This window comes from Rattus rattus, chromosome 2 (genome assembly GCF_011064425.1).
Source record: "Rattus rattus isolate New Zealand chromosome 2, Rrattus_CSIRO_v1, whole genome shotgun sequence".
In the NCBI taxonomy this organism is placed as follows: Eukaryota; Metazoa; Chordata; class Mammalia; order Rodentia; family Muridae; genus Rattus; species Rattus rattus.
In genome coordinates, this window is record NC_046155.1 from 177,133,512 (window position 1) to 177,149,773 (window position 16,262).

General features: G+C 48.7%; 2 protein-coding genes and 1 long non-coding RNA gene across 4 annotated transcripts in view; 1 reads left to right on the plus strand and 2 right to left on the minus strand.

Annotated features, from left to right (window-relative positions):
* Positions 1–6,278: 6,278 nt before the first annotated feature.
* On the minus strand, positions 6,279–14,142 carry Syt5 (synaptotagmin 5). Of its 2 annotated transcripts, none has more exons than XM_032894478.1 (9): positions 13,892–14,142; positions 12,838–12,979; positions 12,171–12,343; positions 9,779–9,898; positions 9,482–9,649; positions 8,958–9,125; positions 8,567–8,684; positions 7,594–7,727; positions 6,279–6,821 (listed from the first exon to the last, which is right to left on the minus strand). In XM_032894478.1, the coding sequence occupies exons 2-9, from the start codon at positions 12,914–12,916 to the stop codon at positions 6,621–6,623; spliced, it is 1,161 nt and encodes a 386-aa protein (XP_032750369.1). In that variant the 5' UTR covers positions 12,917–12,979; positions 13,892–14,142; the 3' UTR covers positions 6,279–6,620. The 2 variants fall into 2 exon arrangements, with proteins under 2 accessions (XP_032750369.1, XP_032750370.1); XM_032894479.1 differs by having other exon boundaries at positions 8,567–8,681; positions 13,892–14,141.
* LOC116892656 lies at positions 12,784–13,511 on the plus strand. Its single transcript, XR_004386961.1, has 2 exons — positions 12,784–12,948; positions 13,183–13,511. It is a non-coding gene; the product is annotated as an uncharacterized LOC116892656 (long non-coding RNA).
* Positions 14,143–15,207: 1,065 nt separating the features above from the next.
* Ptprh (protein tyrosine phosphatase receptor type H) overlaps positions 15,208–16,262 on the minus strand; it is a 36,750-nt gene continuing 35,695 nt past the window's right edge. Inside the window, exons 21-22 of the mRNA XM_032894480.1 lie at positions 15,951–16,086; positions 15,208–15,863 (exon numbers count right to left, since the gene is read on the minus strand). Coding sequence (XP_032750371.1) covers positions 15,699–15,863; positions 15,951–16,086 — 301 coding nt within the window. The 3' untranslated portion in view covers positions 15,208–15,698. The remainder of the gene's footprint in view (positions 15,864–15,950; positions 16,087–16,262) is intronic.

The following is a 16,262-nucleotide window of genomic DNA, read 5'->3' on the forward strand; positions in this document are numbered from 1 at the left end:
CCACACAGTAGGACTTTGTATAAAAGCAAAAAATAAAACAAAACAAAAATAATCAAACAAAAAAATCATCTTCCCTCCTGGAGCAGGAGCAATGGCTCGGCAGTTAAAGGCACTCGCTGCTCTCCTAGAGAACTGTAGAGTTCAGTTCTCAGCACCCACATCGCAAGGATCATAACTGCCTGTACTTTCATGCCCTCTTCTCACCTCTTGTGCACACCCACAAACACTTGACATACCACACACACACACACACACACACACACACACACAGAGAGAGAGAGAGAATAAAATTTTTAAATATAAATTAAAAAAAAATCTTCCTCCTGGGGAGATACCTAACACTGGTCTCTCAGATCATGTTAAGCAATAAATAGAGTTTACTAGAATGAAGAATCGAGACAATGCTACAGAAATAATAGCTTCAGGACTGGCATCAGTTTTGGTTGAGCTCTTGTTAAGCTTGATTGAAACACTGCGTTCCATCCCCAGTGCCACATAAATCCAGGTGTGATAGTAGTGACTATAATTCAATCATGGGGGCGTTGTCACGAGATGGAAGTAGGTTTAATAGTTCAAGCATCATTTTATATATGGAGAGAGGGGCTGGAAAGATGGCTCAGAAGTTAAGAGCACTGGTTGCTCTTCCAGTGGACCTGGGTTCAGATCCCAACACCCACATGTCAGTCAGCTTTTAACCATCTGTATGTAATTCCAGTTCCAGGAAATCCGCTGCCTTCTTCTGGCCTCTGAGGACATACATGCAGGTGCCATACAAGTATACATGCTGAGGACATACATGCATCCAGGCAAAACACGCACACAATAAGACAAAAAGAAATGTATAACATAATTTAAAACATATAATTCCCAACTCACAGTGAAGCATAACACTTCACTCCCCTGTGCATTGTACTGTATACATATATGCACATCCATACCTGGGTGTTTGCGGCCATGAAAATGCAGATGCTAGAGAGGGATGGCTGGTGTTCAGCATTTTCGTTAAGCTGCTCCCAAATCTGTAAATCTCTGCTCCCCAATGCTATTGGCCATGCCTGCCTTTTATATTGGTGTTCTGTATTCCAACTCAGGTCTACACAGCAAGCACCATCATATCATATTTCACCCCTTCTTGTGGTGGAATAACATTCTGTTCTATTTCTCCCTCATTATCATGCCTGACATTCATTCTTAGTATGTCATTCAAATGTTACCTCAGAGATCTCCCTGACCTCCCCCAATTACCTCAACATTCACTAGACTTCATTTTTCTTTTTACCATGTAGCCCAAGTGGGCTTCAAACTTGTGTGATCCTCCTGTCTCTACCTCCTTCAGCAAATTCCACCACTGTGTGTACCACAACTGGCCACTGGACTTATTCTCAAATTTTTTTTTAAAGAATACTCTTTTTTTGAGACAAGGTCTCTCAATTACATAGCTCCAGCTGTACCGGAACTTGCTATATAGACCAGGCTAGCCTTGAACTCACAGAGAACTGCCTGCCTCTGTGTCCTGAGTGTTAGAACTAAAGTCATATGTCACTAAAACTGGCTTAGATAGGTGTGTGTGTGTGTGTGTGTGTGTGTGTGTGTGTTTTACAAATATGTAAGTGCACTATGCGTGTGTTCAGTGCCTGTGAAAGTCAGAAGGAGGCAGGCATCAGATCTCCCTGGAACTCAGATTACAAATGGCGTGACCCAGTATGTGGATGCTATATGCACATCTTCTCCTGTTGAGCCTAGACAAGGCAGCCCAGTTAGGGGAAAGGAATCCAAAATGCTCCTCATCACTGAGCCAACTCTGCAGACCGTGGATTTCTTCTTTTTTTTCTCTTTCTTCCTTTCTTTCTTTCCTTCATTCTTTCTGTCTTTTGTTATCATTTTTAATTAATTAATTAATTAACTTTACTTCTCAATCACACCTTCCCCTCCGTCTTCCCCTCCTCTCACGCCATCAGCTCTTCCTCCCTTTCTCTTCAGAAAAGGGAAGCCCTCCCATGGATAGCAGTCAGCTTTGGCATAGCAAATTGCAGTAGAACTAGGCACATCTTCTCCTATTGAGGCTAGACAAGGCAGCCCAGTTAGGGAGAAGGGATCCAAAGGCAGTCAACAGAGTCAGAGACAGCCATTGCTCCTGCTGCTAGGGGTCCCCCATAAGACTGTTACATATGTGCAAAGGGTGTATTCTCTGTTTGACAGTTCAGTCTCCGTGGACCCCTATGGGTGGATTTATTTCTTACTATCAGTGGCTCTTTGCAACGGGTCTCTTTTTATTGGTCTGTTTTTGTTGAGATGAAAAAAACAAGAGACCCTGATATCTTATCCTAAATCATAACAGGTTTGGGACTAGAGAGTTGGCTCCGAGGTTAAGAGCACTTGCTGCTCTTGCAGAGGACCTGGGTTTGATTCCCAGCATCGACATGGTGACTCACAGTGCTCTACTAATTCTAGTCTCAAGGATCCAACACCCTCTTCTAACCTCAGTGGACATCAGGCATACATACAGTACACACACAGAGAGGCAGGTAGATCACTCATGCACACAAAATAATAAAATAAATAAAACTTTAAAAATAAGAAAATTACATCATAACAGGTTCAAGGGCCAGGATTTAAGGTCAAACATATTGACTACTCCAAACAACTTCTCTTTACTTGTCAAGAATAAACATTGTATTTATCATGAGGCTTCTGTGAGGATGATAATAGTTAATTGTAAATAAAACTGTCTTCATAAGAGCAACACACACAAACAACTGCTATAATTTTGTGGAAAAATTTTTTCTCTTTTCTTTTTTTTTTTTTTTTGTTTTGTTTTATGGTTTTTCCAGACAGAGTTTTGGCATAGACCGCTCAGCGAGCGACCACTGCTGCTTGACAACGTTCCAGCACATGGACATCGTGCATCATAACCTTCCAGTACCCATTCACTTTCATCTTTGATGATCTTCACTATGTGTTATGGGGGTCTCCCTATGTATGAACTTTGGAGGGGGAGGTGAATGTTTGCAATGGCAGTCTGTCTAAACAAAGTAATTCTTCAGACAAAAATTCTGCATGGTAACTCCGCCTACTCCTACACAAGAACACCCTTTGTGCCTCCCTGTTTGCGCCGAGAATAGAGAAGTTAAAGACTTATTAACTGAAAGATGGTTCCAGAAACTCTTAGGCACACACACCAAGTCCCAAGGATGAAAGCCCACCAGGGAGAGAAACAATGGGCCCAGACCCAGAGTCTGAGGCCTTGGCAGTTGAGGGCAGGAGTTCAGTTAATAAGGAAAGAGTAGCACCCATGGTTGATTCCCTGGGTTTGTGACTAATGGGATGATTGGCAAAATCTGGTAGGCCCCAGGAGGAGCGGATTACACTGGCTTGATCCCCCTCTGCCATATACAGGAGCAGACATTGAAGGAATTAGGATGGAATGGCATGCTGGGAAAAGAGTAAGAGGTCAGGACCTCTCGTCTGGGGAAGTGTACGAAGAAAACAGGCCCGTATTGTAAGACTAAGGCACACAAGAAGACAATTAGGAGACGACCTCGGTGCTTGTTATGTCACGTGGTACAGATCGCTGCATCGTGCCCCTTGAGGAATGAAAATCGCACTTATGGGGTTGTTTCTAGGGACTCGATGTCTGGTACCACAGAGGCTGAGAGTGTGCGGGAAGAAGTGTAAAGAGGCATCTGACCCTTAGAAAACAATAGGGAGGTGGATGCTGGCTGAACTCACTGCTTTTTGCTTCAGAGAAAAATACTGTGATAAAGTCGATTACCTCCTTCATTCTGGATGCTGAAAAATAGGGCAGAATGGGTTAAAAACAATCTATGAAAAGATCCTGTGTTTCCTGGGATTAAGTCTGTGTAGGTGGAGGTATTGTTTCCCTAATTGGTTCTTGATTGTGTCAATAAAGAGGGCTGGAGCCAATTGCTGGGCGAAGAAAAAAGGTGGGCGTTCCGGGTCTCGGGAGGAGAGGAGGAGATAAGATAGAGAGGGTGCTTTTCCGCTAGGCTTTAGGCAGAGGAGCATGTACACCACGTAAGACCTGAGGGCAGCTAGAACTGGTGGCAGCCTCTGCCACTGGCAGAATTCTGATATCGGATAACTGATGAGTTTAGGGCAATAGATTCCACACCCAGCAGTTGTGTTATCTCTCTCTCTCTCTCTCTCTCTCTCTCTCTCTCTCTCTCTCTCTCTCTCTCTCTTTTTCATTCGTGGCGTTAAAGGGGCTGGAAGGGGAAAGAGCACAGTCAGGGCAGAATTCAGTGGGCTTTAGAATGGGAGGATCAGGCACGGGACGGAGCTCCAGGGAAGAGGTAGTGTGGGCTGGCGGGAAGCAATCTCGGAGCTTGGGCTTGGCAAAGCTGGGCGGAATGAAGAGATAACAAGGCAGAGCACCAGTTGACTAGAACACAGCCCCCAGGCAAGGGAGCAAGCATGGATTTTTAAAATTACACTCAACACGTCTGTTTTCAACATTACCTGCGATCGAACTACTATGCAATTATAGAGTATAAAAGTTGTATTTTTTTTTTCAATAAACATATGAGGAATCCTGATATACCCTCAAATCACGTCAGTCTCCGTCCCTCACCGACTCCACACCTCCTCTTTGGAACCTGAACCCGGCTGGAGCTAGACTCCACCACGCCCAGAGATTTTGTGGGAAAAACTTAAACCTTGCGGACACCATAATTCATGTAACTGATCTAAGTTCCTTACTCATTGGCTACCAGGAAGTTCAGGGGACAAATTTATATTCTTTTTCTAGTATCCGGGGATACTTCACGCCTCATTTCCTACTTAACCAGCTGTTCATTGAGCTTCCTTCCTAAACAGCAGAGACCTGACCACCATGCCAAATTGTTTGGGGAGAGATGAAGTCGATCATTTATAAGAGGAAAAGCAACATGTCTCGAAGACAGAGGAGGAAATGGTACCATTGACTTTTCCTCAAATAACTACCCTACTACAGATAAGGTGAGGCACCTTGAAGAAGGCACGGCCATAGATTCTCTGGATATTTCAGGGTAGAGTGGCCAAGGTCTCTTAAGACTCCAGAATGGTATGGCCATGGACTTTCTGAAGATTTCAGTTGGAAACTTATCTACTTTGTTTCCTTGATAGGAATAAGTCACTGGGGAGTAAGGTCTGGGCACTTTCTAGTCCTGGTCCACACTTGAACAGAGGCTTACAGAGAAGACCTCAGGGAAAATAAGATGGAAGGAAAGAAATAAGATAAGAGAAACAAAGAAGGAGAAAAAGGGCGGAAGGAGGAGAGGGAAGAACGCACAACTGAACATGAAAAATCTATGTGCACAGGGGCCTGGTATTGCAGACCTGAGATCTCAGATACTAGGGAGAATGAGGCAGGGTGGTGACGAGCTTAAGACCTGACTGGGCTACAGAGAGGGTTTAAGGTGAGGCTAGTCAACTTAGGTAAAAAGAGGGCTCCGGGTAAGGATCAAAAGTAGAATGATTCCCTAGAATTCTCCAGTGAGGGGCTGCTCACTGTTAAAGGCCCCTGCCTAGAACCCCCAAGTAAGGGGCTGAGGGTATGGATCAGTACCCACACAGTGAGGGGCTGAGGGTGTGGCTCAGTGGCAGAGCCCCAGCCTAGAATCCCCCAGTGAGGGGCTGGGGGCGTGGTTTAGTGGTAGAGCCCCTGCCTAGAATCCCCCAATAAGGAGCTGGGGGCGTGGCTCAGTGGCAGAGCCCCAGCCTAGAATCCCCCAGTGAGGAGCTGGGGGCATGGCTCAGTGGTAGTTCCTCTGTCTAGAATCCCCCAGTGAGGGGCTAAGGGTGTGGCTCAGTGGTAGGGCCCCTGCCTAGAATCTCCCAGTGAGAGAGTGGGAGCGCGGCTCAGTGGGCCGCACCTTACCTGGCTGGTGAGCATATGGGCTCACCCATAGGTAAAGGAATGCTCCCTGTCTCCTCACAGCAGTCACACAGCAGGTATTACTATCACAAATTTGTCTGTTTTCTTACAAGAAAACCAAGGTTCAGGGAAAGAACGGGTAAGTGTGTGAATGAGTGAGTGGCAGGCAGTAAGTGAGTGTCCAGCGTGTCCAGTGTTTACTCTGCCCTGGCAAGCCTTTGGGCCTGGAGATGAGCTTCATTCTTGGTTCCAGCCACTGTGTCCTGTCTACTCCCCAACACACACACACACACACACACACACACACACTCACACACACATTCGCATTCACACTCACAGACACACACACACACACTCACACTCACACACAGACACACACACCAAGGAGCATTGAGGCCAGGCCTCCAAGCTGTTGAGTATTTATTTGGCCCCAGGAGCAGCACAGGGGTCAAGCTGTGTGGGAAGAGCTCAGAGACTGGGAGAAAGGAGATCAGAGGCTTCACAGCTGATTGTCAAAGCAGAGGGTAGGACCCTGGGGCAGGGGATGCCAGACTTCCCCAACTTTTCCACCTCCCCGCAGGACCACTGTGGTTTCTGGGTATAGGAGTGGTACTGGAAGTCGGAAACATTTCCAATGTGGAGGTAGGAATGAATGCAATGTTTGGGGAGTAGGGAGAGGCATGTGGGGAGAGAGGTAAGGGACAGGGAGCAAGGGATCTGGGGTCAGGTGCTTGCTTGACGGGAATCAGGGTGCAGGTATTGGCCTGGCTCTGTCAGGGGGCCGCAGAGAGTGCCACTGGGCAATGGGCCGCCTAGGGTTGGCCAACATGTCAGCCCAGTGCCGTAGGCCAGCCCCACCAACTGCTGCGCCCACCGCCACTCTCCCGATGGCCTCATTCTTCCCCAGTTTGTCATAGTCCAAAACGGTCAGCTCCACCTGGACTTTCTGTAGCAGTCAGAGAAAAGAGGGGATAGAAAGGAGGCATGGAGAGAAGCACATGGGTCATTCATTGCCCACAGCATTTTCTCCCTGTGACCTGGCTATGTAGAGACACTGCTGCAGGAGTTTTTATTCCTTTGAAAAGGGAAGTCTTCCTTCCTTTCTTTTTCTGTTTTAAAAGGAGTCTCACTATGCTAGGTAGTGGTCTGGCCTGGCACTTGTTATGTAAAGCAGGCTAGCCTTAAACTTGTAGACTACCATGCCTCTACCCTAAAGAGTACTGGGATTAAAGGCGTGCACCATAACACCTTGTTTAAAACAAACTTCTACAGTGATAAATTCACAGGATCCATTGTCCAGAGGTCGGTAGGGGCGTCCTTAGAGATCAGGGCTCAGAAGAGAGACAAACGTACAAGTCTTTGTTTGATATGGGTGCCACAACCAAGCCATAACCTGGTCAACCCTGTCTCTAACAATCACATAAAGGCTTTTTTCTGTAAGAAATGGAATGTCTGGGCTTGTTGGGGACAGGGCTTGCTGGGGACAGGCCTTCTGTCCACGCTTACAAGTCTTGTTTAGGGGAGACCATGCCCATAGCCAGGTTTTAGGACTGGGCCTCCTGGTCTCCAATGGAGGAAATGGAGAGGGACAATCAGACCCCAGACTTTAGGATATGGCTTCTTCAATATATACAGGTTCCTGTTCCTTTGCCACTATAGTCCTTGGGGGCTAGGTAGTGGAGCCGTCCTGGTGGGAGCAGGGGCATGGCTGCACTCACCTGCACCTGGTCACAGGGCACCTCAAAGCTGAAGGCCTCGTTGTAATAGGGGTTCAGGGTGTTCTTCTTAATGGTGGTTTTCTTCTTCCGAACCTTTTTACCTCCCTGGAGCAGGTGCACCTTGACATAGGGGTCTGGGGAGAGGAAAGCCTCCTTTAACACCCCACTGCCAGGCTCATGGGAGTCAGGCTGTGCGGAAGAGATGAGGACTCTCCTTTGGACCTCCTTAGAATAACCCCTATGCACCCCTCAGATCCCTCCTTTCCAGATGAAATCGGAACTGTATCATCCCACAGCAGCATGAGGTTCTACTATTCCCTAAGAGACACTCCAGTCAAGAACCTTAGGCAAAAACACACTCCCTGTCCTGATTGGCTTTTGTTTCTGTTGTTGTTTGTTTAAAGATTTATTTGTGATGTGTACAGCATTCTACAGGCCAGAAGAGGGCATCATATCCCATTACAGATGGTTATTATCCACCATGTGGTTGCTGGGAATTGTACTCAGGGATTTCTGGAAGAGCAGTCAGTGCTCTTAACCTCTGAGCCATCTCTCCAGCCCTGGGGCATTTTCTTAATCAGGGAGAACCTAATTAAGAAATTAATTAATGTGGGAGAACCAGCTCACCGTGGGTGGTGTCAATCCTGGATAAGTGGTCCTAGCTGGTATAAGCAAGCTGAGAAAGCCATGGGAGAAAGCCGATAGGCAGCACTCATCCCGGCCCCCCTGCTTCAGCTCCTGACTCCAGGTTCCTCGCTGCGTTTGATTTCTGACCCTGACTCCCTTTAATGATGGAATGGGACATAAGAGTTGAAGATAAAGTAAACCTTTCCTCCGCGACTTTTGCGCTTCCTAGGCAAGCGCTCTACCACTGAGCTAAATCCCCAACCCCGCAACTTTCTTTTGATCAAACTCTTTTCCGCGGCAGTAGAGATTCTAACACACACACCCTTACATTATTTTTCCCACCCACCTGAGAGTCCTCCTACATCCATTTTCTTCAGGTTTTTAGCTTCCAGGACAATGACGGTGAGCTTCCCGGCCGTGGGGACATACCGGAGAGAGAAGCAGATATCCCCCAGTTTCTCCTGCTAAAAGGAGAAATAGAACCTATCACTTAAGTCGGAGTGCTGCCCGTTGCCCACTGGCTTTGAAATGGAACACTCCAGGATCAAGCACCAAGGACATCAATTCTAGGAGCCAGTTAACTCGCCCTCTGGCATCTGTGCAAAACAAAAAACAAACAAAAACAAACAAAACAAAACAAAAACAAAAAACCCACCGGGCAGGGGCTCTTGCAGACTTTGGGAAAGTCTGTGTCTGATTGGTCCACAGTAGGGATGGGCGGGGCTGCACTTGCTCACCTCCTCTTTGGGAGCCACCTGCAGCTCTCGCCAGGCCTGCACTGGCCGCCCCAGGTTCACTGAACTCATAGGCACCCGCACCTCTCCGATGGCATCGTTGCGGGAGAAGCGATCGAAGTCATACACCGCCATGACCAGCACTCTACCTCCTAGTTCCACGTATGGGACCTGGTGAAAGGGAATACAAAGGGGTGCGTAGGAAATCAGAGAGGAAGTGGAGGACAGCATATTAAGGCGCAAGTAGAGTGCGGCAGTGAGGTTCCAGGGACCTCAAGTACAGAAATCCACAGAAGGAAACCAATGTGAGAACAGAACACAAATAGTAATATACAATGACCAAGCAAATTGATTGACAGTGTTCCCAGGGATAACTCTTGGTCCTAATGAAGAGCTTTCCACCCCTACACAAGCTGGCAACTGCCACCTGAGTTGTGTCTTCTAGGAAAAGCTAAAGGGGTCAGTCCCTGGCAGTCCAGGGGCTAGATGTAGGCCAAGGACCATGGGGTGAAGACAACAGAACTCACCTTGAAGGCAAAGGTCTCTCCAAAGTGTGGATTCAGGGTCTGCCGATGCACCTTGGTCTCATGTCGCCTCCGCTTGTCTGGCAGCAGATAGACACTAACGTAGGGGTCTGAGGAACCTCCTAGATCCAACGCTGCCAGTCCCTCAGCTTGCAAGATGCCTACCAGGAGCTGCAGGTGTCCAGGCACAGCATAAGGACTCTATAGTCTCAGCCTTCCTCACAAGGAGTCACTAGGAAGGGAGTGCTGGAGTACCTGAGGCTGTCCCCTTCCAAAACATTCACCCTCCTTCACACCCACCTGGCCAGTCTGGAAGTCATAATCCAGTGAATACTGCAGTCGGCCTAACTGGTGCTTGTCCAATACCTGCTGTCCTGGCATGGATGGTGAGGGGTCCAGTTCCTCTATTTCAGGCTGAACCTAGAAAATCAGGGACAAGTCAGTGCAATTGCTCCCTGAAACTCACAGATCCCTCCCTCAAGCCATCAATGATTGTTTGTCTAAACAGTTATTTGATTAGTAATGTCTGGAATGAGACATGGTAGCATAAAGGCAACATATTTGTCGGCATTTGATTAGTGATGTCTGCTATAGACAGGGAATAGACATAGACATATTCCTCCACATCTTAATGAATGTATTGGGATAACAGTACAAATTATCACCACTGATACTGTTACAGGAAAACATGCAGGAGAAATGGTATATTTACCATGTGCTTGGCACTTAGCATTTAAGTATTGTTGTTGCTGTTGTTGTTGTTGTTGTTAACCTAGGCCATAAATTCTAAAGTCTAGTGTGAACCTAGTCCACCAGAGATGAGTGGCAAAACACCAAGGTACCTCGTTAGGTGTTTCAATTCACTAGGTCTATGTAACATTACATCTAGAATTTACATTTTGACAAAGACAGAGTTGATTCTGACACGGGATGGCTTAATAGGAATGGAGGCTGGGTTCCAGTACCCCAAAGGGAATCCTCATAGGTAATAATATGATAACAGCTACTTGTTGAGCAAGGAGGGGAAGTATGCGTTAATTACCATGAACTTGAGACTCGGAGAACAAAGGTGTAGTTCCAACAGATGAAAAATGGTCCTTAGGGCTGGAGACCACAAACTGCCTGACCTGCATTCTACTCTGCACGCAGAGGCCTAAAATTCTACCAGAGTCTTTTAGTAGTAGTAGTAGTAGTAGTAGTAGTAGTAGTAGTAGTAGTAGTAGTAGTAGTAGTAGTAGTAGAGGTAGTAGTAGTAGTTGTTGTAGTGGTTTTTCATGACAGGGTTTTTTTGTGCAGCTCTGGCTGTCCTGGAACTCTCTCTGTGGATCAGGCTGGCCTCAAACTCAGAGATCTACCTGCTTCTGCCTCATTAATGTGTGTCTCCAGCACCCAGCTGTCTTTTTTAAAAAATTTTTTTAAAGATTTGTTTCTCTTTTATTTATTTATTTTTGTTTATTTTATTTATTTTATGCATGAGTGCTCTGCTGCATGTACACTTTCATGCCGGAAGAGGGCATCAGATCCCATTACAGATGGTTATGAGCCGCCATGTGGTTGCTGGGAATTGAACTCATGACCTCTGGAAGAGCTGAGTCATCTCTGCAGCCTTGTCTTTTATTTATTTATTATTTTTTTCTTTCTATTTTTCGGAGCTGAGGACCAAACCCAGGGCCTTGCACTTGCTAGGCAAGCGCTCTACCACTGAGCTAAATCCCCAACCCCGTCTTTTATTTTTTTTACTACTTATTTTTATATCTTAATGTATGTGTAGGTGTGTGTCTTCATGCGGACATGTGCATGTGAAAGCCGGTGTGCATGGGGTCCAGAGGCCCTGGATACCCTGAAGTTGGAGTGACAGGTGGTTGTGAGCCACCCTACACGGGTGCTGGGGACAGAACTCAGTCCTATGGAAGAGGAACAAGTGCTCTTAAGCACTGATACATCTCTCTAGTCTTTTATTTTTGAAGAGTCCATATAAGTCCTTGCCCATTCTCCCTCTCTCTCTCTCTCTCTCTCTCTCTCTCTCTGTGTGTGTGTGTGTGTGTGTGTGTGTGTGTGTGTGTGTGTGTGGTGGTGTGATGTATACCTGTGCATGTTGGTATACACAATCTATTCCTGTGTATGTTGGAAGCTGGAGATCAGCATTGGGTATCTTTATCAGTCTCCATCTTATTTTTTGAGACAAGATCTCTCACTGAACACAGAGTTTACCCTTTCTGCTAAACTGGCTGGCCCTGATGTTCCAGAGAATATGCCTGTCTCTACCACCCCCCACCCCCACCCCCACCCCAGCCATACTCCAACTGTAGGAGCTATAGACATGCACAGAGCCAGGTTCTCAGCCCTGATGCGTTGTTTTGTTTCTCTGATTGAGACAAAGTCTCACTTTGTAGCCCAGACTGGCACTTCAGGCACTGTATAGCTCTGGTTGACCTTGAACTCACAGCAATCCTACTGTCTAGGCCTCCTCAGATGTGTGTGTGTGTGTGTGTGTGTGTGTGTGTGTGTGTGTGTGTGTGTGTCATCACATCCAGCTCAGACAGGAGAGTTCTTGTGGACAGTTGCTGGCTCTGATCCCAAGAGTCCAGTGGATAAAGTGGGGTTAAGAAGTGAAGAGGCCAAGGGCGGAAAATAGCTAGGAGGGAGCGGGGGTGTGCAAAGGGAAAGATTGCGCGGCTAGGCTGTGTCACACCTTATCTATGTAACTCCGGCCCAGCTCCTTCACTTCCTGAAGATGGACTTGGGCTTGGGCCTGACTCTTTTTGCCCATCCGTCTCCGACAGCGCTTCCGGTAGAGACAGATACAGCTGCTGAAGACCAGGAGGCCTGAGCCCAGCAAGATGGTAGCCAGGACCCAGGCAGGCACTGCGGAAGGATGAACAGATCATGTATCAAAGCACTGGAAAGGTGATTGGCTAACGCAGGCTTGACTCCATATAGCAGCTTGAATCTAGCCTGGCTTTTCCTACACTCAACTCCATTATATTTTAATCGCAATTTTCCTTCCTGCCAGTCTCACCTATAAAGCTCAGTTTATGCCCTAACCCAAGCTGGCATGATTTGTTTTCTTATAATTCTGATGTCTCTACACTCATTTTAATTTCTGCTCACCCCCTATTGCTTTTAGAAGCTTTGCTCACTCCTGGGCCTCAGTTTCCATCCATCCACTTCTGGTCCCATTCCATGCCACACCCGTGATCCATTTCTGATTTTCCTCACTATTTCAGCGTCTAGTCTGGAATACCGACCCACGATCCCTGCCAGATTTTCCAGCCTACCCACCCGAGTCTTTGCAACCGAGACCCTTCTCTAGGGATCCTGCGAGACTTTGCACTAGAGCTAGCCCAGGGTTTCCTCACCTGCCCCCTGCCTGATGCGGCTGGAGTCTGGAGGTGTCTCAGGCGCTGGAGACCCCGGGGTCGGGGGTTCCGGGAACATGGCGTCGGGTTCCTGCGGTGCTTCCTGCAGAGGTACCCAAGTACCCTATCCCCCACCCCACTCCTACCCAAAGCATCCAGTGAGTTTTCTCACGCATCAAAGAACCCTAAGTCCCATTGACTTTTGGCGTGCACTGGGAGTTAATCTCAGCCTCTCCACGCCTAGGGCGGGCTTTGGGGGACCCAAATTCCTTACAAAGGGATACTCTCTTCTCTGTGTACGCCACCCCAGCCATTCTGTTCTACCCCTTCCTCGCTCTTCCCAAGGGCTTGAACCGGAAGTGGGCGCAAGCAGGCGTGGGAACCAGCAGACCACTGTTGCCCTGAGCTACCGCCAGGCTCCAAGCAGGGTGATAGCAGTGCTGGTTGCTGAGCAACGAGCCTGTTGCCAAGACAACGGGAGGGACTGACGCACGGAAACGAAGTCCGGGCGGTGCCGGTGCACGGGACCCAGGTCCCGGATCCCGCGGCCGAGTGAGGGCGGCCTGTGATCTGTGTATCCATAGTGGCTCCTCCCTCCGCATTGGACCCCTTGCACCACCACTCTTGCTGGTAAAGTGGGGAACCTGCCCTGGAACCTCTGCTGTGCCTTCACATCCTCTTGCTCACGAGTCTGTCGCGCGCGCATTCTGAGTCTGTCTTCACACCTGTTCTCGTGACCGTCTTGGCCTCCACTTATTTCTCGACCCTTCCCTCTTCTGTCTCCCACAACCTTCTTTCGTCCGCGCCTCTACTGCCCTCTGTTGTCTAGCCTGCCTCTTTCCGTCCCTCTGCTTTTTTTTGACTACCAACCTGCTCCCTTTGTTTCCACACCTGTTTCTCCTCTCCACATAGCAATCTCCTCGGTTAGGGCTTCAATCTGCTGTTCAGAGCTGACCCTTGTCAGCGACCCTCCTCTACCCCTCCCACACACGCCGGTCCCCCCACCAATGGGACAGAGGATATGGCTTGGACAGAGGGTCCCAACAGCTCCTACCTGCTAGGTGGCTGGACAGGACCCTCCTGGAGGTGCTGTGGGCTGCCGGGACCCCGCCCCCAGCACGTGGGTGATGGCGCTGTCCCTTGTGTGCTGATCACACAGCTTGGCAGTGTGGGGGCGCGGCTGAGCCTAGCCAGGCTATGTCTGCGCCCCTGTGTGGGAGCGCGCGCGCGCGCTAGTGTATGTGTGCATATATGTGCGTGCGTGTTCTGCCCCGGAGAAAGGAGAACGCCCTGCTCCGCCCCTCGGCCCGCCACACCCGAGAACCACCATGGCGCCCACATACGTTGATCTTAGTACCCTAGAATATTCTGACGTCTGGATAAGTCATCGGACATCAACACTGAGTAACCAGCCCCCACAACTCCACAACACAGACACACACACACACACACACACACACACACACACACACACACACACTTTTTACACCCTTTTCCAATGCAACTGGATTCCAGAGCACTGGGTTTTAGAACCTATGAAAACCCTCTCTCTGGAGACCCAAGTATTCAGCTACCCAAACTCTCGGAACAAGGAATTGGAGCTGCCAGCATCTCTGCTCTCAGACATCTTGTTCCCCTAACCAATCGCGGCAAGCAAACAAGCAAACCCTTACATCCCTGGCTGTACACCCAGCCTACACTTCTTGTGTATATGTGTGTGTGTGCTCGTGTGTGTTGGTGTGTATAGTGGTGCACATTCATGGGTGTGTGCGTGTGTGTGAAGGTCAGGAGGCAACTCAGCATGTTTTCCATCAGGTGCCACCCACCTTTTAAAAATTAAATTACACTTGTTTATTTGTATGGGGGAGTGGAATGTGAGGGTCAGAGGACAGTTTAAAGGCCGTTGGCTCTCTCCTCCCACCATCTGGGTCCTGGGGATTGAACTCAGGTCATCAGGCTTTACAGGAAGGGTCTTTTCCAGCTGAGCCATCTCAGTATCGCTATCTATATTGTTTTGAGAGACAGTCTCTCCTTGGCTTGGAACACACTGAGTAGGCGAGGCTGGCTGGCCATCAAGCCCCTGGGATCTGCCTGTGGCTGGCTCCTCACCTCTGCCACTACCAGCAAGCCCCACCACACCCAGCTTTTTCCACATGGGCTCTGAGGCCCAAACTTATATCCCCATGTTCCAAAGCAATCACTTTACCAACTGGGCTATCCTTCCAGCCCAAATCCTGTACTTTTTAGGGGGGGGGGTGGAATAGTATGTGCTCCTCAAGTTCCCTCCATAGGCGTTTGCTCAGTCTTTACATCTGGAACCCCCTCTCCTATCCCTGTATTATCTCCAGAGACAAAAACGCATTAGCCACCTTCGGGGAGAAGAGTTTAATAAATTATACAGAAGGAAAAAATGTACAGATATGGGGCACAAGGAGACCACAAGCAAAGGGACTCCCTTCAGCCTTGGATTAAAGGAGACTGATTTGGTTTCTGAAGTAAAAAGGGGCAGGTACCCGCCTGCCTTTGCTCTTCAGGTAGTAGAATTCAAGACCCTGATTCCTTCTTTTGAATCCAGGTTCCAGCCTGTTTCTTTGAGAGCCTGCCTACCCAGGCTGTAGCTGTTTCCACTCAAAGAACAGGAAACCTACCGTCACCCCTGTTCTCAGGCTCCAGCTCTCAAGCAGGGCTCACAAGTTGAAGTACATCAGTCCTTCCTGCCCTTGGACAACAGAGATGGGTTTCCAGTGCTTCCTCCCAAGGGTTGGGGAGGCTAGGACTCCAATCCTCAGTTCACTTGGAGGTCCAGGTATCTGGGCTCCAGCACAGGCCCAGACCAGGCCTGAGTATTGCTTTGTCTAGGTTCAGCACCCAGAAGCTGAGACCTCAGACTCATGGGCCCTGATGGCAGATGCATTCTCATAAACTAAGCTTGCCACGTTCTCATAGGTTGCCTCCTTTGCGGGGAGGGCTGGATCTGGCTTCTGGAGGGATCTCAAGATGCACTGATGTAGAAACACATACTGGGCCTGGGGAGGACGCACAGAGTGAGGGAGGCTTCCTGAAGGTCCCATGTCTCCCACCACACCCCTGTTGTCCCCACTAAAGCTCTTTACCTCTGTCTGCACCATCAATGGCCGGCTCTCTCTCATCTTCTTCACAAAGTTGAAGGGATCCACCAGCCCCTCACACTCCAGCTGCCGCAGCAGGACATCCAGTGCAATGAGGGTGCCTGTCCGGCCCACACCAGCACTAGGCAAGGGACAAGACAGGGGTCAGGCCTCCAGCACTGGGAGGAGGGTAATCTTGAGTGCTAGGTGCTGAGATTGCATGGTTATGGAAAGCCCAGAGAGTGCAGCCCTCAGCAAGACCCAGTTTACTCAGGGAATGGGAAGCAAAGGAGGGCAGTGACTGGGCCTGGGGTTTCC